Consider the following 26,090-nt stretch of genomic DNA (forward strand, 5'->3'; position numbering starts at 1 on the left):
AAAAATAGCACATTGATTGCCAGTCCTCAATTCACGGTACTATAATTTTTAGTCCTCGTTGACTAAGATTTTAAAACACTTGCCTCAAGTTTCTAAGTTTCTTTAATTTCCGGTCCTAGCAGTTGCATATACTTATTCTCCAATACTTACATAGTTATAAATAACTATGTACACACATGTATAAATATACCCAAGGGTAATCTAATTGTATGTAGAGAGAATATATCTACGCGCAAGAGCTAGTATAAGTATGTATAATATATGTGTAAGTGTTTGCAAATTCTATAAATATTTATGTAGGAGATTTAAAGGTAAATGACGATGGTTAAGAAACTTGGTGGTAAATTCCGGTCAAAGAAGGACCATTTATTAAGTTCCGAGAAATAGAAACAGCGACATCCCAACATCTTTGACCGCCAGAGCTAGCCTTCCTTTGATCTAAAGCAATGGACCGTTGACGGAGACATCAACCATTGCGTCGTCATTTAACGGCGGATCCATGCTCCCGTTTCCCGGTCGCCGCTGTTCTCTTCTGCGTCCCCGCGTGCTTACCTCGCCGCGTACGAATCAGGAGGCGTAGAAAGCGGAAGTACGAAACACCAAGGCGTGGTTTTTGATATGCTGACACGTATGGAATTTATGCCGCGTTCCAGAGGGAAGGACAAGGCGCCACCGAAGCTTCCCAATTCCACTCACCCAGTCCGCATAAAGAGAATTTTAATATTCTAGGAGGTGTGATTGCCGCATAAAACTTTATATACAGGCTATCACGGATGATAGATGAGTAGTGATTTTCGTACATGCGGACGGCAGATCTGGATTCGCATAAATGAATACGCCTAAACCGGTGGCAACGGAACTAATCGTCCTCAAATTCCCGTCGTAACACAGGGAGCTTTTGTTTATTTAAGGGCTGTCTGATATTCTCACCCACTATATACAAAATAAGTTCATTTTCAAATTACAGTTTAATTCTAATAGAAACCTAATTCCTGAAGTATTCAAACCTAGCCTCTTTCTTATACAAACCATTTTACCTTTTAAGTTAAAAATTACTTGAGTCAGTTCAAATGAGCTAAATAAATTATATATATTTATATATAGAGAGAAAGCTGGATTTAGCTACATTCGAGTGAATCTAATTCAATTAAGTTTATACTAGACAATAAAAATCTTATATTGATTGATGATTTAAATTGTTGGATATGATCTATACTATTTTTAAACTATTCATATAACAAACTACTTAATTTGGTGTTATATAAACTATCTATTTTCAAATTATAGATGTCTCCAAATTATATAATTTTTGATATATAAGTAATATAAATATGGTAAATTATATCCAATAATTTAAATTATTGATATAAGATCTACATCATCTTATCTAAATCCGATTAGATATGAGAAGAGATCTAGACTTAATCTAGCTATCTCTCAATATAAAATTCGTATGTATTAATTATTGTGAGTAAAAATATAAAATCGTTTTGCCAGAATAACCGTGGAAGCCGCTCCCCTTCTCAACCGGTTTTTCTTCCCCGTTTCCTCGTTTGGGGAGGAAATAATTCCTCTCAAACGCAGAGAAAAATAATAATAAAAAAGAAATCCCTCCCTACAATCTTTTCTTTGTACGATACCTTCCACGACGCATCAACAGGGGAATAAAAAGAAACGAAGAGTAAGAAGTTCCTTTTAATAGAAGGAGGGAACAAAAAGAGTCTCTCATGGATCCACGGAGACCCCTTTTCCTTTCCCTCCTCCTCTTCTTTTCCTTCGCCTCCGTCGCCCACGCCACCGGCGTCTTCCATGTCCGCCACAAATACCTCGACCGCAAGCGCGCCATCGCCGATCTTCGCGCCCATGACAGCCGCCGGCACGGCCGGATCCTCTCCGCCGTCGATATTCCCATCGGCGGCGTCGGCCTCCCCACTGACACCGGGTCCGCCTCCAATTCCTGATTCATTTCTTGTTATTGCTAACTATTATCTGGATCACCCAAGAATTGATGGAATTCAACAATTGCTTTCCGTTTTCTTCTTATTGTAGTCTGTATTACGCGGAAATCGGGATTGGAACGCCTTCGAAGAAGTATTACGTCCAGGTCGACACTGGAAGCGACATTCTGTGGGTGAATTGCGTCACCTGCACCCGCTGCCCCAAGAAGAGCGATATCGGGGTATGCTTTGGTATCTGTTCCTTGCATTGGATCTCATTTTTTCAAGCTTCAAATGCTTTGATTGGGAATGGGTCTTTGGTGCAGATAGAATTGACGTTGTATGACCCGAAGGGTTCCAACAGCGCAAGTCTGGTGTCCTGCGATGATAATTTCTGCACGTCCATGTATGGGGGTGAGATGCAGGGCTGCTCGCAGGGTACGCCATGCCAATACAGGGTCTTGTATGGAGATGGGAGCTCGACTGCCGGATTATTTGTCACAGATTTTGTGCAGTATAACCAAGTCTCTGGTAATCACCAAACAACACCAGCCAATGAAAGTGTTTCATTTGGGTGAGTGATATTCTCCGGATTCTGGAGCTAAATGAGTAACAGCAACTAAATGTGCATAATCTTTTTTTCCCTCTCCCCGTGTTCAGGCTGTTATTGTTAGGTGGTTACTTATAATTGCTATAATTTGCTAGAAAGTATCTTCTTTCATGAGTTACAAAAGATGCATGCAACAAGTATCTTAGATATTTTGCATGACAAGGAATGCACATTTAGTTGGTATATGCATGGACTTGAGGATATACTTGTATGGCTCAAGATATGACACTCCTCAATAAACTCGTATTCATTTGGTTCTATTATTCCATAAACATTGTGTTAGAGGAGCATGCCTCTAGTAGAATTTTTTAGCAACAACAATATGATCAGTTGGAATGTTAGGTGAATCATCATACACCTTAGATATTTGAAAGGAATAGCACATGAGAGCACACATTGGTTAATATTTTTGACATTGAAGAGGAGGTATGAGAATATGAGCATTGGGGGAATAAGGTTGGTGTATCATAGAGCTTGAAAAAATAGAAGTAGAAATGATTATATTTAACGTCGGCGGACTCGGTACCGGGCACCGTCCTGATTTTTCGATGGGACGAGTCGGTACGAGTCTACGCCATGCCGCGTCGGGTCCATACCAACACAGTAGAAGAGGCAGGAGAGAGGAAGAACGAGAGAGAAAGAGAGAGAGAGGAGGAAGGAGGGAGGCCAGCGGAGGGTGGCGGAGGCCGGCGCCAGGGTAGCAAGGGGAAGCTGCAGCCGTTCGACTGCTTTTTTAATTTTGCGATTTTTAAGTGACGTCGGCAAATCGCTTGCCGAGTTTACTTAAAAATTGCGAAATTAAAAAAATTATTATTTTTAAGTAAGTCGGCAAGTAATTTGTCGACTTCACTTAAAAGTCGCAAAATTAAAAGCAGTTGAACTTCTGTTTCAAACGAAACATAAAAACAACCGCAGCTTTTTCTTACTACCCCGGCACCGGCCTCCGCCGGCCTCCTTCCCTCTCCCTCTCCCTCTCTTCCTTCCCCGCTCGCTCTCTCTTTTTTCTCTCTTTCCTTCTCTTTCTCTGCCTCCGGCAACGGTTTTCGTTTCCGTTGTCGAAACCATATCGGCGGGCCGCCTGTGTGGCTCGAAACAGCTGAAATCATCCGGTTGGGACGGTTTCGCCGATCCTGATTATATTGTTTAGGCTTTATGATAACCTAGTTGTGAACAAAGCAAGGTTCACTATACTGGTGCATACGATTTTGTACGAGGTGTACTATATCATACCGATATCGATTAAGGAGCAAACTGAGTCTTGGTATGCTAAACTAACTTCTGTACTAGGCATACCAACACGATATCTACATAATACTGGCATGGGGTTTGGTACCGAGATTATGAACCTTAGAACAAAATGATGAAAAGTCTCTTAGGCTTTATTTGGAATTGCTGTTGGTAGTAGAGCTTTTAGGAAAAGCTGGTTGCTGTTTGGTAATTACACTTCTAAAGTGCTATGAAACTTTAGCATGTATTTGGCAATCAATTTGAGAAAGTGCTTTTGATATGACAAAATGACAATAAGGGATATTGCACAGTATTGTACATGAAAGTGTAATATATAATATTACATATTATCGTATATTAAAATATTATTATATAGTATAATATAATTACAATGTAATATAATATGATATAATATTGTAATGTAATATAATATCATTATAATATAGCGCAATATAATATAATTATAGTAACCTACTGTTACATAGTATAATATTACTGTAATGTTTCATAGTGTAATATAATATTGTAATATAATGTAATATAATAATGTACGATTGCATATTAAAATATTATTACATAGTATAATATTATTATAATATAATATAGGTTTTTTTGCATGAATACTCTCCTAAATATCGAATTTTACATGAATACCCTTACAAAACTAATATTTGCATGTATACCCTCGTAAAATACTTGTTTTGCTTTTCTATTCTTTTTTTTATTCTTATTTTTGCATATGTACCCATGCTATCTAACGTTGTTAAAAAATTAATGGTTTCAAATTAAAATGATTAAAATACCCTTATTGGGTAGATGTGCAAAAAGAAATATTTATAAAACGATCGCGATGGAATAAAAGTAATTTCAAAATTTTATTTTATTTTTAATTAAAATAAATATGGTTTTTATTAACGATGTTAGAAGAATCGTTATATTAGGAGCATTTGTGCAAAAACAGTATTTTATGAGGGTTTAGAAATAATTATAAATTTGAAGAGGGTATTCATGCAAATTTGAATTTTTAAAAAGGCATTCATGCAAAAAAACTCTATAATATAATATTATTATGATGTAATGTCATACAATATTATATTTATAGCACAATAATATGATATGATATGATATAATATAATATATTTATAGCACAATAATGAAATATAATGTGACATGATATAATATGATATGATATGATATAATATGATACAATATAATAGATGCAATTATGAGTTTTTTTTGAGGGCATTTTGGTTACCATAAAAAATTTATTAAAGTCAAAACAGGTTGTCAACATATACTAAAAAGCACTTTTGGAGAGAAGCTCCAAAATAGATCTTCTCTCTAATAGACATTTTCAGGTTTCTGACAAAGCTGAATCAGCTTCCAGATTTTTTGTTGAACACCATTATACCATCCAAAAGTTCTTGGCTAGAAAGTGCTTTTGGGCTTCCCAAAAGTTTTACCAAATAGAGCCTTAGATGGCTTAGACTTATGCAATGTAACCAACAAAGTTTGTGCTCGGATTTCGAATCAGGCTTAAAAGAGTTGTTTAAAGAAAGTATAAAATAAAAATACTGCAAACCAATCAAAAGGTTTTTGAATATACATGTCTTTTTGGAAGAAGCCAATGGTGAAGTTTGGTTTATAAAGCTAGCTCTTAGTAGATAGTGGGATGCCTATTGCTAATAAGTGTATGTTAGCAACAAAAGAGGGTCTCTTTTGATTCTTTTGGAGTATGGAAGATGTTTGTTAAGATTTTATTTTCTTAATTTCCAAGCAAACAAAGAACAATTGGCAGAAGAAAAAGTCGATGCATGTTGCAAGATAATGTGATCTTAATTGCATATTGTTGGGCAATTTAGTTTTTAAGTGTTTAGAATGTGATTTAGAAATAACTTTTCCAAATCCTTTTATTGCTTAGTATGAGAATTACCAATCTTCTATGACTCGTTGGTCATTTTTGCAACAACTTTTATGGTCAAACTCATTTTCTAGTTAGTCCATTTTCATGCTTCCAAATGGAGCTCAAAGCGAACCATGGCAACCTGTTCATCATTTTCATTGTTGTAGGATGATTCCAAACAAATTTCACTTCTTAATCTCTCCTTCTAATTCTTAAGGCCCAATGTCAACACATCACTTTGTGTCTAGAATGCTTGTCATACCACGTTGATCAAAGCTAGTGTTGATGTTTATAAGCAAAAGATTGGGTTATTTTTAATAGTTCAGGATTGCATCTATCTTCTACTCCTTTTCCTACTGAAGCCATTTAGTTGCTGGAACTTAAGGTCATGGTTTCTTTTACGGTTTTGATTATGCATCCAGTAACAACCTATCTTTGGTTGATACTAGGCTCCTCGGTTATAACTAATTGTAAGACCTTTCTAGATGGCCATGGAAATACAGGATCTATCACTGAGCTTGAGGAGCTGGTTAACTAAAGGCTTCATTCACTACGTAAGCCAGTGGCTCTAAGTGATGGCAATGTGGGTGGCTAACAGTTGGCGAAAATTTTCTCCCTCAAAAAATTCACCCCCTAAAGTCATGGTAGTTCTGAAAAAACAAAAGATGGTGTACTGTGCAAGACAAAGAAGCTTCTGTTTGGTCTTTGTTTTCTGATCATTTTATTTTTATACCACTGATTTTCGATAAATAAATAGGAGAGCTAGGCATGCTTTGTTCAAATATGTCCTCAGATAGCTGTCCGGATGAAACCATGAATAAATTTTGGCATGACAGTAGTGGGACTCCATATCATTTTGTTTTGGAGCAGTGTGTCCCATTGCTCAACAATGAGACAGAGATCTACCAAGGAAGAAAGAAGACTTAATGTAGAATTAGATATTAACCCTCTGCTGCTTTTGTGAATGTTAAAGGATCTATATCCACTCTAAGTACAATAGAAACACTCAAGGAAAATCCTTCATCTGGCTTTCCACGGTTATCTCTTAGCTCCATAGTTGCACCTTGGAATTTCGTACGTCTAAGAAAGTGCTATGTGGATATAGAGTTTTTTTCTTCATCCTGTTCTTTTAATGCTTCATTTCTTGTTCTCCGGTAGGTCACAAATGATGCTCCAGCCACTTTCCTTGGATCAATTGGTCTAGGAATAGACAACATCTTGCACCGAGTGTTTTGTGGACTCAAATGACCTTGTATCTGTCGCCAGTTCATAGAATCATCATGTGTATACTTCCATTGTTTCCGTTCCTTGGTGTAGCTCTGTTTTGAGATTGCCTTCATCTCTACCATCTTGTGATGTCTTGGCCTGCTCTTCTATGGGCATTGCTGTATGATCAACCACATAATCTGATCTTCCAATGAGTTGTGAATTGAATTTTATGAGCCTCAGAAATTTGATGCTACCCACAGAATTTATCACAACTAGAAAACTGGTTAAGGAATAACTCTCAGTTCATCTTTCCCTGAAACTTGGGCACTTTAAGCTTTATGCACTTCTCAATGTGAGAATAATCATGAGTTTGATCTCTAACACAGGGATGTACATGATGCTCTATGTCATGGATTCTTCTTGCATGTTGATGTGACGCATGACTGTCATGATAAGCATGATTGGTGGAACATTTTGAACATGATTTTGTTGTGCGGATGAAAACCTTTATTTTGCATCAATCATTATTTGGAACTTATTCTTTTGAAATTCTAATAGAAAAATTAAATGCTGCAACTTTGAGAGAGTGCGTAGAGTTGAACCCACATATTAAAAAATCCCAAGTAAATAATACAGATGGAGGACTTTATCAACATGGATTATCCATCCAGCTGGAGGAAAAAAGGTTTTCTTGCATATATTTCTTCATTATCATCCTTGATATAACGCTAGCTATCCTTTACTTTAAGATTGCTTACTTGAACTATAGATCCATGCTTGATGCTATGAGGTAACATTCCTCAGCTGTATAAACTAGTGGAGGAAGAAGATATGCGACCGATGAACAAAGTTGCTGTAATACCAAATTATTGAAATCCCTACATTCTCTAATACCTAATTATGTAAGAGAGAGAAAAAGTGGTTGGAGAAGAGACAAACAAGAAGAGAATAAGAGAGAAGAGGAAGAAGATGATGCTGAAAAACTCCCTCCAAGAAGGTTCCAGGCTTTACTTATTTCAATTTATCAAATCTCAACAATCAGCATTGAGAACTCCCAAAACTAAATTCAATATTTTTTACGTAGCTCTCTATAAATGAAAAAGAAGAATTTTAATGTAAACTTAAAGCTAATCTTAATCATTGATTGAAGTGCTTAAGAATACCTAAAATCATGTCCATCGATATTTTCTCCTTTTGCTTTAAGGATGGAGTGACCTGGAAATACGCAGAATTGGACACAAAGCTGGTGTAGGAGGCAAATCTTGCTGGGAACAATGTTTGAAGTGCCTAACTGTGCGATATTTTAGATATCAGCTCCACCCATTTTTGATGTTTTAGTTATCATTCTCAGGATTGCCTCTGTCTTGTGCAATTCTAGAATCTGTTGAAATATTAACCTGATAAACTATCCAATTGACCCAGCAAGATTTGCGGTCTCGGTACCGAACTCTGTACCGGTGCCACATTAGCACAATGTCGGTACAATATGGTACGAAATTTTTTTGGCATACCGAGTGTTGGTACGCCATCCGTACTGGGTATCAATACCAAATCGGTATAGTATGGTACGCTCTGTATGCCCAGTTCGGGCCGGTACGGCATACCATAAACCTAGCCTCCTTCCCAAATTTTAAGTTGCATTTTCTTGGTGGGTCGGTCTGGTGTTGTAGTTGGAGGACTGGTTGCACCAGGTTTCTTGCCTTCTTGGGTTTGCATTGTTCTTCTGACCTATCTTGTACCAATGTTTTTTCTTAATCTAGGGCATTGTTAAAGGATTTTCGTATCAAAGACCTTAGAGCTAGTATGCTTTTTAATTACTTCTTATTTGTATTTTCTTATTAATTCTTAGAGTTTTATTTAAAAGATGTTTCATTCTCTATATTGGGTAGGACTAGCATCAAAAATCCCATTGTAGTTATAAGAAAGTTTTTAAATTCCGTGGGATGGGGGTGTCCCAGTTCTCCATGGAATGGGATGCCCCATTGTCCCACCTCATTCTGGCTGCAGTCTCGGTCGAGAGTACCATCGGTACCCTCCATATCTCTCCTCTTCTTCTTTTCTTTTCTTTCTTTTCCTTTTCTTTCTTTCTTTCTTTTCTACTTTCTTTACTTACTTTCTTTTTTCCTTCCTTTTTCCGTACCCTCCTTCCTTTGCTTCTTTCTTTCTTTTCTTTTTTTTCTTCTTTCTCTTTCCTCTCTGCCTTCTTTCCTTCCTTTCTTCCTTTCCTTTTTCTTCTTTTTTTTCACTTTTCCTTTTCTTCATCTTTCCTTCCTTTCTTTCTTTCATTTTTTCTTCTTCTTTCCCCGCATGGACAAGTTTTGGAGTCCCAACCCATCTCGGTCCCATCTTCTCACAGGAATGGGTCGGGACGACTGGGACACCCCTTGTTCTGCCGGGACTTAAAACCTTGATTATAAGATTGGTTGGATAAGTTCCAAAGTCCATTAAGGTATGTTCTAACATTTTTTGGCATCTTTATTTAAGGAGTTCCATGGGTACAAATTGTTTGAGTTATTTCTATTCTCCTTTTTTGTTGTGTTAATGAATTTGAAAATAAATAGTCAACTTTTCGTTTTTCACGTGGCAATAAGAGTTCTTGTTTAGAGAAGGCTTCCTCCTCACCCCTCCCTTTTTCTTTTTTATTCCTAAATTTACAATGACCAAGAAGGGCCTGCAGGAGGCTCCCGTTTCTTGTATCTCACCCAAAATGGCTAGTCGGAAGATATTATTTGGGTTCCTTGATCCCATATAAGTATCCAAGATCTATCCAGCGAATAACCGATGTGGGACTAAATATACGCCCGCACAGATCCTCACATACTCCTCTCCTCCGTTCAAGCTCTGACGTCCTCGTCAGGCTAAAAGTTCAAATCCATTCAAATCTAATCACAAACACCATGATTAGCCCAAATAGATCCGTACTGCGGTGTTTCCTAGTCATATAGGTTATAAGCTGGGTCCGCTCTGATGCCATTTATAACAATTCAGGATCTCATCCAAAATGGCTAGTCGGAAGATATTATTTAGGTTCCTTGATCCTATATAAGTACCCAAGATCTATCAAGCGAAAAATCGATATTGGACTAAACACATGCCCGCACAGGTCCTCACTCAAAATGGCTAGCCGAAGGGTATAATTTGGGTTCCTTGATCCTATATAAGTATCCAAAATCTATCCAGCGAATAGCTAATGTGGGACTACATACACGCCTGCACAGGTCCTCACATACTCCCCTCGTTCAAGTCCTGACGTCCTCATCAGGCTAAGGATTCAAATCCATTCAAATATAATCACAAACACCACGATCAGCCCCAATAGATCTGTACTGTGGTGTTCCTTAGTCCATATAGATTATAAACTGGGTCCACTCTGATATCATTTGTAACAACCTAGGACCTCATCCAAAATAGCTAATCGGAAGGTATTATTTGGGTTTCTTAATTCTGTATAAGTACCCAAGATCTACCCAGTAAATAACCGATGTGAGACTAAACACACATCCGCATGAATCATCACACAGTGTGTAACAGCATGATTTGAAATTGCGACTCTATGAACCCTAGGTGCAACTCCTAGGTGCCTCTGTGGTGGCATTCATGGTGGCAATGCCAATTTATCTTTTCCTCAGTTAATCTTCTTGTGGTTCTTTGGGTTCCTTTTTTTTCCTTTTCATTTTTCTATTATCTAGTGTTAGTCTCAACGTATTTTTTTTAATCAGCAAATCCGTTAAGACATGATTACCACTCTTACTTCTTACTGTACAACTCACTCCCCTTCCTCTGAAACTTCCATGTTTTACTACTTGCACTTGGGACTTGTTGATTTCCAAAAATCATAACTTTCTGTAGGTTAGGCTTCAAGTATTAGATTCATTATGCTTTAGGATTCCAATCTTCATAGTTAAATTTAATTGCATTTTCTGGTCATAACAAAATTTTAAGCTGAAGTTTTGTCTCTTTTGTATCCATGAATCCATTTTGTAGATCTTCAAATGACTGTCGGAATGACTTAAATCCACAACATTAAACAATATGTGAGCATAATAAATATGCAACAGATGATCTTATGCAAGGGAAATGCAAGGGAAAGATAAGTCAAAAAAAGTACATGGATCACAACCATGTTCAAATGGAGGTCCAATTATAAGGAATATTAGGGAATAAGGTAGTCCTATATTTGGAGAACATCAGCATACATTTGGCAGGTTTTTGGATGTGAGATCTTGGACTTACGAGATTTCCACCAATTTGATGTCTCATTGCCATAGATCTTTGCAGATACACGGATGGGTTTATGATTCTAGTTTGGATCAGGAAAATGGACAGGGTTAAGGCTTGAATCTGTATTTAAGATTGTGGTTATGAAGGCTAACAAAATGATTTTTTGGGGTTTATTATGAGTTGGCTGTAGGTTTCTGATTTTAAATGATATGGAGGGGTTGATTAGGGCTTAGAGTGAATTTGCACCTGCTTTCTTGGCTACCAGATAAGCTTGGCCTCTGCTGGTGCTGGTTTGCAATTAGGATGGCCCTATAATGTGGTGGCTGTGGGCTAGGTTGTGGGCTTCAATAAAGTGGTGATTGGAAGAAAGTCTGATGCAGTATTTCCTAGTAGATAGCACAAGTAAAAGTGAGAAGGGAGTGGAAAAAGGATGGAGAGATTAGAGGGGAAAGAAGAGGAAGAGGATGAAGGTAGATAAAGTTAGGTATTAGAAGAAGGTACATCAGTTGATAATTGATGGTGATTGGTTTTGCATGGATGTCATTTATCAAGAGGTTATCTGTAGGATATGTAATGTACTATTTACCTCATTCCTCAAAAATGCGAAAAGCTGATGCAGAGATGTCCTCAAAGAAATCAAGATAATTGTCTGATTTTTGATTAAGCTCTACACAATCCATTCATCTCCTTACATCTATCTAAGGTGTTCTTGAAAGCATCCATGTCCCCCTAGTTATATCTTTTAGACAATAAATTAGAGAGCAGGCTGCTTCATTTTCACTGCCTGTAAGTATGATAATCAAGTTTCTACAAGGTAGTTATTTTATAAGATATTGGAAGTTTAACACATTTCTTTCACTAGTAAACTCTTGACTTGATCGTGCTATGAGAAATGGTTTTCATGTACTGAATACAGAAAGAAAATGGAAAATTAGCCATTTGATTTTATGTGTTTATTTCTTTTTTTCCTGCACATAAGTGGTTGATTTGATATTTTGATGCAAGAATTTGGCCAAATAGATCCTTAATGCCTTGAAGTTTTAGTATTTTTCTTATATGATAGTTTATCGGTGCATGATCTCTTGGTTGTTTTCATGCAGTTTATCAATCTTCCTTTGCAAATTACAATGTCATTCTGGTACAGGTGTAGTGCAGAACAATCTGGGGATTTAGGTTCATCCAATGAAGCACTAGATGGAATTTTTGGTTTTGGGCAGTCAAACTCATCCATGATCTCGCAACTAGCTGCTGCTGGAAAAGTGAGGAAGGTATTCGCTCATTGCTTAGATACGGTAAAAGGAGGCGGAATTTTTGCTATAGGAAATGTTGTGGAACCCAAAGTGAAAACAACACCATTGATACCCAATATGTACGTTATGCTAGAACAACCAAGCTATTAAACTAGTTTGTATTTTAGTTTTTAATTGCTTTATTCATAATATAGTTGCTGCAATAACCTCTTTACTCATGAAATGTTATGTGCTGGATGTATAAAAATAAAAACATATTTTGAGCTTAACAACTATGAGTTTGTGGACCCACATACTCATTGTATAGCATAATAATCATGTTCATCAAGTAAGACTGACAATTATCTGCTTGTCTGTGAAAGTTGGATAATTTACTGGAATAGGAAATGCTAGAAAAGTGCATGTGAGAATCTGCTATGCATGTATGTGCACGAAAGAAACTTTGTTTTATTTTATCTTATTTTTTGGGATGTCATTCTTGTTTCATTAGATTCTGAGTAAATGCCTTTGCTACACTAAATTAAATCATTCTGTGTTGTGACTTAAATTAATCACTAGATTAACTAGATGGAACATTAACATCCTGTGTTGTGATTTAAATCATTCTTCAAGAAATGAGTTAGTGTATGTTTTCTGCCGAATAGAAGGTTAATAGAAATTTAAATTCAATAGTTAAAACATGCATATAGTGTTTTACTGGCATTAAATGTAAATGAGATTAGTGCTGAAGAGAAGATAAGATGCTAAGGTATCTAATTTAATTGGAGTGGCCTCTTTCCGTTGAGAAATTGTTGGAGGCAGTGTTTTCTGCTTACACATGACTTAATATAATGCATTTCTTGGAAACTGCAGAAGATATGAGAGCTTAACTATAATTGATTTTTGTAACTGCATGTTTTCTAATTGAAGGATTTTATGTAGATGATTTGGTGAGTTGGGCTTTAGTCTGTTGGTTTTGGGCGTACATATACATGTGATACACCAGTTAACATTGGGCTCCTGACCAGAGGATATATTGTGTGCTTACTTTAACAAGAATTTTGTGGCATTTGGGTAGGAGGCCTGTTTTTTTTTTTCCTTCAAATTTTTAATTTTTAAATTCTCTTCTCAGACTTCTTTTTAATCCTTTTTCTCCATATTTATACATTGCTTTGCTGCTCATTTTTTATTATAAAGTCATCTTCTGGTGTTTATTCTCTATGAACGATAACAGATTAGTGTATTTACTACAAAGGTCTCAATGATTAGTTTCAGATATTTAAGGCTCTTTAAGATTAGGTCTTGATACATTGTAAGCTAGTGTTGTTCTTGGGGTGTGGAGAAATTAGAAATGATGAATTTAGAAGGAATATGTTAGAAAGAACTTGATAGTTTCCACTGTAAAAGACAAGATGATGTAAATGATTGTTATATGCTGGTTATGCAAGAAGGCCAAAATTACCTTTATAAGGAGGGGCATTCAAAATTATTGGAAGGTGAACTAGGGACTTGTTGGTGAATACTATGGATTTGGAGAATCTTGTCTTGATGGAGGATAGGGTTCAGTGAATGGCCAAACAAGGTTCGTAGAGAACTAGGAATTGACAACTGGAGATTGGTATGACATTGGACATCACACACACACAGTGTGTATGTATCCTCGTCCACAAAAAAGGTTGTATTTCATTTCTTTGATTTATTTTGAGAATTCTATTAATGTATCTTCTTCCTTTTGTAATATATTTCCTTGTTTGGGCTAGGAAGAATTGTTCTTGGAGATGGGCTTCAGGAGTTGTTTTGGTATGCTATTGCCGATCAATTCAAGTAACATATGATTTAATTAGAGATGGAACCAGGATATTTTTCTTTTTTTTTTGGGCAGGAGGTAAGGCTGAAATCGGATTGGATACTAGCATATCCATATTCATATTTGTTTTGTTTGATGAATAGAGATACGAATATGGATGTTAGTTGGATAAAAAAATTAATATCTATATTTATTTTAAACGGATAGGGATACAAATTGGATACCGAAAGTATGGATATAAATACGAATATAAATCACATAATTAAACTTTATGACTATAGAATTAAAGATATTACTAAGTGGATGATAAATCAAGTTAATAACATATTAATATGGTCATTTATTTTTCTTAAAAGTTCATGAGTGCCATATAAGATTAAACAAGGTTACAAATGGAATCGGATATTTGGATATGGATCGGATAGTTATCTATCTATATCCATTTTTTTTTATAGATACGAATATGGATACGAAAGTGGATCCGGACGGATATTATCTGATCTACTTTCACCCCTAGGGTGTCATTATTGAAATTATAAAAGTTTAGTTTCTGAAAATAAAAGATTAAAAATTTTGATAAAAAGATATTTATTTATGCAAATATGTATTGAAGTTGCGCTTAATATTTTGAAGCAGCTGAAGAAATTAATTGGATGCTCCAAGTTACAATTCTTGGAACTAGATAGCTTTTTTCCCTTTTTTAATTTGGGGCAAGATGGTTTGCAATTCCAGAAGTTACTCCCATCAGCAAATTGTAGAGATTTTTTTTTTTTTTTTTTAATCATGCAAAAGGGTGGCTTCTCCATGCTTCATTTAATATAACAAGAAAAAAGGTTCAAGAGAGAAGAATTGTCATGATCTGCTAATAGAGGAGCATACACTAACACCAATAATTATAATCTATTTACTAGAACAGAGCATCTAAAAGGTTTGAGAATATAAAAGGCTATGACTTACAAGAATAAATGAATAAATGAATAATATCAGCAGTTATAGTTGAAAGTTCTATGAACATGCATGTGCAATAAAAATTCTAAGAATTTATTTTTCTGAAAGAAGCGCAAGAATATATAGTTCACAATGAAGAAATATTTTGTATCTGTTTAACAAATTTCATGATTATAAAAAGGTCAATGAATAATTAAGAAAAAGTTTAAGAGAATGGCACAAAAAATACCTTAAACTACTCCTTCCCTTCCTCTCTCTCTATCTCTCTATGTCTCTCTTTGTTCCTCTCTTGAGAAAATACTATATCTCTCTTATCTAAATCAGGCCATGATGTTATCATGCATCCCCAATCTAAAATCAGGATCAGAAGGTATCATGCATCTCCAATAAAAATTGGTATGGGAAGCTGTCATGTGTGTGTCTATATTGGAACGTGATATTAATGGATTCTTTTCTTTATTAATGGATCCTGCTTCCATGATTTTTTGGATGATAAACAGGGTAGCATGGCCTTTCTATTTCCTGCTCTAATAAGATGCATTATGTGGGACTGGGAAAGAAGTGGAGGAGACCATGTTTGTTGGATTGTTTGAAAGGAGTACTATCATAAGATATTATCAAGCAAGGATATATAAGACATTTAATCAAAGATTTGTTTATATCTATAAAATCCTAGAAATTAAATTTCAGAATCTAATAAAACGTATGCTTCTATTTATAAAAATCTAGAAATTAAATTTGGGATGCCTATGGAATTTTAATGAGATGATATGAAAATTTTGAGCAAATAAGGTGTGCTCCCTTTTCCAGATCCTTGGGGGTCTGCCTCTGGTTTTAATGCAATTCAATATTTGTTTTCCTTATTGCTACTCTAACATCTGAATATATTATCCTTAGTTTTTCTATCCACCGATTCTCATCTTATCTATTGGCTTTCCAAGTCTGCTAAAACTGACAATTTTGTCCCTATCTCAGGTCACATTATAATGTCAATCTCAAGGCAATTGAGGTTGGTGGGGCTTTTCTACAGCTTCCAACAGATTTGTTTGAAACTGGAGACCAAAAGGGAACAATAATTGATAGTGGTACAACCTTATCTTATCTTCCAGAGGCAGCTTATAAACAATTAATGAATGCGGTATGGGATCTTTGTGTCAAATTGGTTCTTTTGGAGATCCTTCTATGCCTTACTTCAATTTTTCTTGTGTAGATTTTCTCGTACCAGCCAAATTTAAGCTTCCGCACCATTCAGGACTTTTTATGTTTTCAATATATCGGAAGGTATGCATTTGTGCCTGAACATTTCAATTCTGATGGTTCATCATTAATTTTGAATGATTGGGCTTTTTCTAGGAGTCAAAGTAAAGATTATAGTCCAACTCTTAAACAAGATCTTCATGCTAATTCTACTTGAAAAGGATACTAAAATCAACTAAAGAACTTGGTAAAAAATAATCTAATAATACAATAAAATATCAAGACTAAACTATAATGACTTGGTTACCAGGTTTCTTTGCTGCTGTTCTTATCCTTGTTTTGGTTATTCAATACGCTCTTTTGATAGTTCTTGCGGCTGGCTATGGACTTATTGTTGTGCAATCTAACATCCAGACTTCATCACTGCTACTTTTTCTTTCCTCCTAGTTCATTATTGAGGCATCTCATCTGATTTTATTAGATTGAATCTGTATGTTCATGTGTGATTTTTCTTGCCATGAGGTGTTTTCTTTATTTTCTGGTTCTTTGCTCATTTGCTTTGATCTTTCTCTCATGACTTGTGAACTTTTGATCCATTAAGTTATTTAAGCCTTATTGAATTGGTATTTCATTGTGTTCAGTTTGTCTTCATCGGAATCTTTTTGTCTTCGCTTATTCTGTTGTCCAAGCAATCAATATTTGCTCATTTTGTGCCTGCATTGTCATGACCAAAATTTGAACTCGAACACATTCTACATGCGACCAATGTAATCGATCACAATATTGTTTAAATTTAAGATCAAAACATTATTGAAATTTAAGATCCTCAAAAGAAGCCATACAATATATCAATATATGGCTATAAATATATTATAACCCAAAACATTTAAGACAGATTCCACTTTACAGCTTAATCATATTCTCTTATACACTATGCTTTACCTTCGATGATATCAATACAACATGAAAATTATGTTTTTAGTGCCGCTTCACCAATCACTAGATATTAAAAAGGCAACTTCAAGTAACTAAGACCTCTTTTCTTCAAAAAGCCCATTAGAGTCACTCACCTTTGCCTCTACAAAATCATGTAAAAGATGAGGTGAACTACAAAGCCCAGCAAGTAAACTACTACCATGGTCCAGGATTTGGTTTTCACTGAAAAATATGTGACTTTTAAATCATCACACAATTCAAATTATCATTGAAAAACAAGTTTGAATTCACTAAATAAAATAAAATCAAAAGTCTCAATAAGAAAACGTAATTGCGGTGAAAGAGTCAAAGCACTTATTGTCAAGAAGAGCTCAGATAATTCATTATTCACATTAGATCACCAGCCATATATACTTTGAAAGTTTAGGTGAAGGTTCACTGAATCACTTTGGTAGTGAAAAATCCAGAAAGTAAAATCCTTCAATCAGGAAGATAGCAATCAAAACACATTTTACATCAAATTTTGATATTTCATATAGTTTCACATTATCCTATAAGGTTTCACTCGGACCCTTGAGCCATAATTGTGAATAAAAGCGAGGCCACTCACATTCTTAGGGTCCACTCTTACCACTTGGCCAAGAGTCCATATCGACCATCTAGACAAAGGCTCCCTCATCAAAAATCAAGTGAGGCCTCTTATGTACCACCTGGATGGGGGTCCACTTAAGGCTTAGACGTGGAAAGTTTTAGATAGGTCAAATAATGCAAGTATCTTTCCTCTATATACAGAATAATAATTGAGGAGATAGCTTGTGATTTTATACCATCACTGTCATTTCTTTTTTTTGCGGATAGAAGTTACTATCATTATCATTAGTGACTACTATTGGGTTCATGGAGTGACAGATTGATAAGATACTAGAATTAGAACTATTATTTCGATTACCAATAATTGACAGTGATACAGGACCTTTATTAAATTATATATCTGATATTAAATCATATGTTTAGTTATCCAATATCAATTTCTAACTATTTATGATATGGGATTCCTTGTTGAACCCCCATTGTCACTCAAATGCAAGGTTCGCTGTACCGGCCCAAATCGGGCGATATGGGACGTACTGTACCATACCGATCCGACATTGGTATCCGGTATGGGTGGTATACCGATACTCAGTATGCCAAAAAAATTTCATACTGTACCATACCGACACTGTGCTAGTATAGCACTGGTATTGGGTCCAGTATCGAGACGGCGAACCTTGCTCAAATGCTAATTTAACTGTCTATTAGGCTTCATATGTAAGACAAATTGATCCATATTATTGGCACCTGAAATAGTAGAGTTGTAACCTTGCAATGGTTGAGCTTGTTAGGTTTTGTTTAATGTATGTGCAAACTTTAGGTTTTAGATGATACTAGGATCATCATGCTAGTCTTATCCTTTGACGTTTGATTATTGTATTATTCAAAAAATTGCAAGATGTTTATTACTATTTTTTTTTTATATAGGATAGTACATAGTTATTTACCTTACTAATATATTGGTGAATCTTTGTTGCAGTGTGGATGATGGATTTCCTGATATTGTCTTTCATTTTCAGAACTCACTTTCATTGAATGTATATCCACATGATTATCTTTTTCAAAATGAGGTAATTATGATCCTCTACAATTTTTATGCTTAACAACTTTGATATAATTTAATAGAGTTGCATTTTCCTTTTTGTTGTTGCACAGTTTATATCTTTTGTTTGCTTAGAGTATGATTGTCATTTTTATTTTGTTTTGCATGTCAATTTGTGCTTTGACCTTGGAATTATGCTGGAACATCCTTGTAATTTCTTGAGTTCTGCTTTCAGGCTTTGAGCTAAATGCTCATGCATTTTGATTTTAGATTGAAAGCTAGTGCTCTTGCTTATTGGGAAGCATCTTGTGTATTTTAATTTACAACTTTAACTTGTTTTACCAAAAGGATCATGGTCTAGGCTTGTGTTGTTAAGAATGTGCAAAACATCTTCACTGATGTTGCTTCCTGATTTTATTATCTATAAATGTCTATTAGTGTTTGTTAGGATGGTTTATCTGTTTTATAGTTCTTTTTCCTTTTAGATATTGTAGTATGCTTGTTGTCATATTTCCCAAAATTCATTAATACTTTTGTTTCTGGTATCTACTCAGGATGATGTCTATTGTGTTGGCTGGCAAAATGGTGGAGTGCAGTCTAAGGGTGGGAAAGATGTGTTTCTTTTGGGAGGTACTCACATTTATGCATTTACATGTCTATATTTTTCCTTTAAATTTTATTATTAGTATAATCTTTCGAATGTTATTACTCATAGTATTACATTATATCAGCTCAGCAAAATCAGCATGGTGAAATTACAGTGCTTGGGTTTCAAGTCATGTGGATGAATAAAAATATAAAGTTATTTCAACTCTTAACTTATGAAATCATAAATATGACTAATTATATTTCTAAGGCACTATCAGATAATGAGATATAACTTATCAATAGTTAATCATATATTGTACATGTCATACTCACTAGTCTTGCTGCCATTTTACCCCGTGGCATGGCAGTTTGCTTCATGACCCTTAAGGCAATCTTGCAATATCTATTAAGCCTGATATACATTTTTAACTCAGCTTAAACTTTTGGGTCTAGTGGTCAGTTAGCATGGTACTAAAGCACAGATTATTGGAGGTCATAAGTTCAAATCGCTCTATGTTAATTATTTACTAAATTAACTTGCTTATTATCTTGACTCATTTTGGTCATTGTTTGTAATTTTGACTCATCTCAATCATCGTGGTCCCTCCATGTATGTGGGTTCGGGCCATATTGAGGGAGGGGGCTGTTAGTCCTGACATAAATTGTGGACTCTTTCCCTATTAGCTTAAGCTTTTGGGATCTAGTGGTTAATTAACAATAACAGATATAGGATGGAAATTAGGTAGCAGAAAGAAAGAAGGGAGATTTAATCGACAAGATTACACTTTGAAGCTTAACGTACAAATAGAAGCAAACTGGTTTGAAGAACTCAAGCTGCTGCAGACAATGTATTAGATGCATATATGGAAACATGATCCCCTAACTCTAATTCGGAGTTTTAGACATTAACCCGATACAGAATCATGCTCGAAATAGGACTTAAAACTAAGGTAACATGCTAGACTTGTTCTACTACAAATATAGAAACCTGGTTAAAATGAAAAGTGCTGTGAGGATCCAAGCTGGCATGTGTGAAGTCACATAGGGTATGCGTTGGGGACGTCTTGGGTACTTAAGTAGGGCCAAGGACCCCAATTAATAACATTCTAGCTGGCTCTTTTTCAGTGAGGTCTTAGGCCATCACAAATGATATCAGAGCCAACCTAACTCATGGCCCATGTGGCTAAGGGACATTGCAACACGGGCTTTTTTGAAGCTAACCCAAAGCCGATCATGGTGTTTGTGACTTGATCCTTTCCTTGGTGAGGATGTCTGGGCTAAAATGGGAGGAGTATGTGAGAACTTTCATGGATATACGTTTAGTCCTATATTGAGTGTGCATTGTACAGGTCTTGGGAACTTAAGTAGGGTCAGGGATCCCTATCAATACCCTTCTGGCTAGCCCTTTTTGGGCAAGGTCTTGGGTCATTGCAAGTGTCCATCATGATAATATGATAAATCTTTCTGGGAATATGCATAATTTGATTAAAAATTCTACAAAGGAAACATCTAGACAAACGCTTGTACAATAAATCTCTTTCCCACCAATGTCTATTTTTTTCTTCGATTATACACAAGGTGTTCCCTAATTAGGATTCAAGATTCAAGTTGGGAAAATTGGATACGCATGAGCTTAGTTCTTGGATATATAATTAAAGACTAATTACTGATGGCAGCAAGGTTACACTCAAGAAGTGATACAATTATATTAGATCTAATATTGTGGTCCCTTCAAGGGAACATCCAATTTCATTCAAAAATCTGTTAAAGGAATGAAAATACAGGAAAAGTAAGGAGATTTAGCGGAGATATGTAGAACATTGAAAAAAGGAGAGGAATTAAGAACAGGTGGTTGGAGTGCACAGGCTTGTTACAGGCCATGCACCTCTCTTGAACACTTATGTGGGCATCCAACTTACAAGGTGAAAAAGAACAAGCTCCCCCATTCAGTGGCTGACCACTTGATGTGCTGCTTATAAAGGATGTGCGCTTAGGAGTCTACTTGCATAAAGAAAACTAATTTGACCTGTTGAATTGTTTGATGTGTAAATAAATACAACAGATTAAATTTGAAATTTCAACAAGGACTGCTGAGTCTTGGTGTTGAGTTATGACGAGAAGAAATCTTGGCTGTGGATTTTTCTGTATAACTGTGCTTTAGTTCTTGTCCATATTGTTAGAAGCTACTTGGAAGTCACTCTTATGCAGGGGAAGCCTAGTCTTGCAAATAAATCTGCTTGACAGGGAATTGATAATAAGATAAGCATATTCAAATGAAAATCTCTGAAACTTTCATAAGTTCTTCTAAGGGTATAGGGTTCATATTTTTGTGGAATTTCATGTCAACCTACTCATATTGTGGTTTGCGAAAAACCATAAAAAGCTGAACTTCTAGTTCAAAGACCATCAGACTGTCTGATTAATTGCATGCAACAGTTTAGATGATTAAGAAAGTCTTTCTTTTTTAGCATGATGATTGGTCTTCTATTCTTAGTTGAAACCTCAATGTCAAAATGTACAAACAATAAGCTCATGTGGCCTTTGAAGTAGACATGAGAGTGACACTAGAGAATACCACTCATCATGTGATTGCCAAGAAGGGGATTATGAAGATATGTCATCCTACCTCTACCTAATATGAAAAATTTCATGGACACTGCACTTATAATTTCATATGTCACTAAAAGAACGTACTCTATTGTATAATAGCAGTTCAATGTCATACTAGTGCAAATCTTCAAGCAGCATACTAACAGTAGGTCTAATTTTACTGTTCTGTGCGGCAGCGCATACCCTATAGCTTGTTTCTTTTTCCGTCTTCATACTTTCAAGCCTTCATGCTCACACTTAAAACTGTTTTGCAGATCTAGTCCTATCAAACAAGTTAGTTCTGTATGACCTCGAGAATCAAGATATTGGTTGGACGGAATACAATTGTAAGTCTCATAGAAGTACTTTGATCTTGCTTTATTCTGTTGAACTTAACTATTAGAAAGTTTGTAAGAAAAGAATAATATTCTTTATTATTACTTTGCACTTGCGAAGATTTCCATATATGTAACATTGATTTCTCGAATAAGCATTCGCTTTTAAAAGCAACCCTTATTTAGTAATTTAAATTTGGTCGATGTCACAGTTATAGTGTGCAGTGGCTTATCACCTAAGCATGGAAAACACATATTGTGCCAGTGTTCTGCACTTTACACTGGCACCACACTGGCACAGCAGCATGCCAATTAGTGGCATACAGCCCTGTTCCAGTTCAGTCAACAAAGTCTGGCTAATGACATGGTTGATTTCAGGTTCCTCAAGTATCCAAATAAAAGACGACAAAACTGGAGCAATTTATATAGTTGATGCGCACAAAATATCCCCAGCTGGCAGATTGGAGGTGGGAATGTCCATATTGGTGGTGTTATTGACCATCATGATATGTTATTTAAATTGTTAAGACTTTCACCAATGAATGATATAGCATGGTTTTCATGAGTTTGCTTCATTCATATTCTTTTAGAAAAATGTGTTCATTCTCTTTCCTTCATTACCATTAGCTACAAAGAAGCAAATTCTGTTCCAAACCCATGCACATCGTAACATTAGTCAATGATCTTTGCCATTTTATTTTCTGGAATACTTGCTTTGAGTTGATCTCTGGTGATGACACTGCTTTGAGCCCCTTATTTAAAAGGCACACTATGTGGTGGCTAGGAGCTCATGATGACTGAGGAACAATGGTTGTTTATTTCCCTTAAAAGCCCTCTTCTTGCCTGCTTTCATTTCAACACCTCACAAACTCTCTCCACACCAAAAAGAAGGTAGAGAAAAAAAAGATGTATCAAAGCCCTAAAATGATGATAAACGGGAGAATCGAGTCTATTCAGGAAGAATCATGCACATCTTTGACCCAGTAGTCAAGCTACTCTCCCTGCAAGCACTGCTGCATTAAGTCACAGCCTGATTGAACATCAAAAAGTATCTCTTCAGTATGTTGGTTGCAGAATTGTATATTGCTAGGAACAGGAAGTGGTCTCTTAAACAGGGTGCTGGACGAAGGGAATGGTGCTCAATCATTTGGTTGCATCCTCCATGGAGAGGTGTTTTTTATGCGCTTGTGTGCTGTGGAGCACGAATGTCTACCTTTTCCAGGGTGCAATATTTTTTTAGGTGATCAAGTCTTGAAGGCTGGATGCAGAGATTCCCTGGCTCACATTGAGAAGAAAACCTTACAAACGTGTCAAGCAGTAGGTCTTATTCAAGTATCAGGTACTGATGAGCTTTCATGCATGTGCACCGCATCGGGAACATCTTCAACAGCACTTAAACAGCATTCCATCAACAATTATTTGAAAGGGGAATTTGATAACCTGTTCTTTGTTTGACTTGTATTTTTGCATTTATGTGTTATAACATTAGCATTTTATTGTATATACTTACTCTTGTAGCTTGTGCACAATTGGACATATTTCTGTATACAATTCTCTGTTGTATACTCATTTATGAATATTGTGCGCACGCACGAGTAAAGCAAAAGATTAGATATAAAATGGTCATAAAAAATCCAGGTACGTACTTTGGATTTTTTTCATAGACATGGCTTATTACATATTTATCCTCCAAAAATATTATTTGCATTTATCCCCTAAACCATAATGTTTTTTCCTAGATTCCCTCCAAGGAACTTTCGTTGACGGTGCTAATATATAATATTTTGAGTATTATTTAACGCTTATCATTTATGCTAATATAATTGGAAATTTTAACTTTCATTTTGTATTGAAAAGAGCTTTATTTTTATATTAATTTTTTTAATATATTAATACAAAAAGGATAATAATGTTATTTTATAATTAAAATAATTATTTATTGATACCGCCGGTCAAAAATCTATCTAATTGGATGCAAGTAGAATAATGAGAGGGGTATGCATATAAATGGAAATCTTCGACGTGTAAATACTCAATAAGATATATTTGTAAAAGTATGTATGCAAAAATATCTGAAAATAGCAACCGACAAGATTTGAACAGGCAGCCAAAGCATGGGCACCTTGATTATCTTGGTCCGGTCGAGTGCCAATATTGGGATAATCATGAGGCGATCTGAAGTACACTAACTGCTTCAAGAATATTTCTTCGTTTTAATCCACGAATTATATGCTATGCTATTTCCACATAGAACCCATCAAAAAAGACAACGTGCTCAAATAAATATTTCCTCATGCTAAGCTGGGCTAGCATGTCCCAAGCAGTCTTATGAAGTACGAGATAGTATCCAAGACGTCGAGTGAAGATCTATCCCACCTAAATTATCGTATACAACACTATGAACAGTCTGGGTATGCAACATCGATGGAAAATGGCTTGGACCAACGCCTCCAGTTGCCGCAAAACAGAATGCTTTGGCGTCAGGCATACAGAAGGCGAAATATACGGACAGAGGATGTTAGCTTGGATGTGCTGGTCCTCTAAATTTCATTGGTAGATATGATCTTCATGCAGGCAGATTTTATTACATGCCTGCAGGATGGAGGTGATGGTGTAGTCAAGCAAGTTCCCTAAAATTAAAGTGCTATGTCATGTCGGAAAAGAAAAGAAAAAAAAAAATGCTTTGAAGTTAGCATACTTTTCTTTTATTCATAAATTATAAAAAAAATTAAAATTAAAAATAAATTATACTTACATCCAATAATTTAAAAAATCTATGGTTATCCTTTTTAGGTTTATTTTTATCCAACACTTTAATCTATAACTCAGTAAAATGTTAGTTAACCCGCTAATCTAAAATGAGACACAAATACAACTTTTGAAAAAAATTCAGAATGACTAAAATAATCTTAAGTGACATAACAGTCATTCAAAGACATAAGAAAACGTGCGCATTCTCCTTCTCATTTAAGGACAATTTTGACTTTTCATGTGAGATAAATGATTTCTAGTACTATTAATTAAACTAGATATAAATGTAACAAATGTAAATCTCAAAAAGATTTTTTATTGTTGATGCAAAGGATTGATTTTGATGAATTTTGATGATTACAAAATAATTGAGTAAGTTACTAATGCTTGTGTGTTTTGGAGTAGTTTAAGTTGCTTTATAGAGAAGCCTTAGAAGCTTGAATATTTAAAGATACATGGGAAAGTTTGAAGGATCAAATTTTCAAAGTTGAAAACAACTTTGAAGATGCTCGGAGACTTTTTCAGCATATAGGAGCTAACTTTAATTGGCCAGAAATTGACTCTTGGATGCTCACTAGTCAAAACTATGAAATTTCAACTTTCTGGGCATTAGGACTTGACCCCCAAGTTGATTTTGGTGCCTAAATGATGTTTGGCACGCCTGGCACATATCAGTAGTTGACCTTAGGCTCAAATCCTAATGTGCCATAGGCAACAAACAGAAGCTTGAATTTTCTGATTTCTTCGGGAGTCGATCCCTCTATTTTGTCAGGTCTATGATAGTTAGTTTTCAGCATAAAGAAGGTGCAAATCATGAATTCAAACCACTCTCCAACTGTCCTCAACGACTAGAATTTACACTCAAGCATCTCCTCTTCATAAAAGGGCTTCCGAAAGATAAAAATAAGCCAAGCATTGAGAGATTGAGCGCATTGAAAGCAAAAGAGTCTTATTCATTGAGAAGCATTCA

At 35.5% G+C, this 26,090-nt stretch overlaps 1 protein-coding gene across 1 annotated transcript; it reads left to right on the forward strand.

Moving 5' to 3' along the window:
- Positions 1 to 1,651: 1,651 nt before the first annotated feature.
- On the forward strand, positions 1,652 to 23,078 carry LOC103714185 (aspartic proteinase 39-like). The gene is made up of 10 exons (XM_008801355.4): positions 1,652 to 1,942; positions 2,050 to 2,179; positions 2,264 to 2,511; positions 12,252 to 12,476; positions 16,067 to 16,229; positions 16,302 to 16,372; positions 18,795 to 18,885; positions 19,412 to 19,487; positions 22,310 to 22,381; positions 22,748 to 23,078. Exons 1-10 carry the CDS (start codon positions 1,728 to 1,730, stop codon positions 22,894 to 22,896), a joined length of 1,440 nt encoding a protein of 479 aa, XP_008799577.1. The 5' UTR covers positions 1,652 to 1,727; the 3' UTR covers positions 22,897 to 23,078.
- Positions 23,079 to 26,090: the final 3,012 nt, after the last annotated feature.

This window comes from Phoenix dactylifera, unplaced genomic scaffold (genome assembly GCF_009389715.1).
Source record: "Phoenix dactylifera cultivar Barhee BC4 unplaced genomic scaffold, palm_55x_up_171113_PBpolish2nd_filt_p 000101F, whole genome shotgun sequence".
NCBI lineage: Eukaryota > Viridiplantae > Streptophyta > Magnoliopsida > Arecales > Arecaceae > Phoenix > Phoenix dactylifera.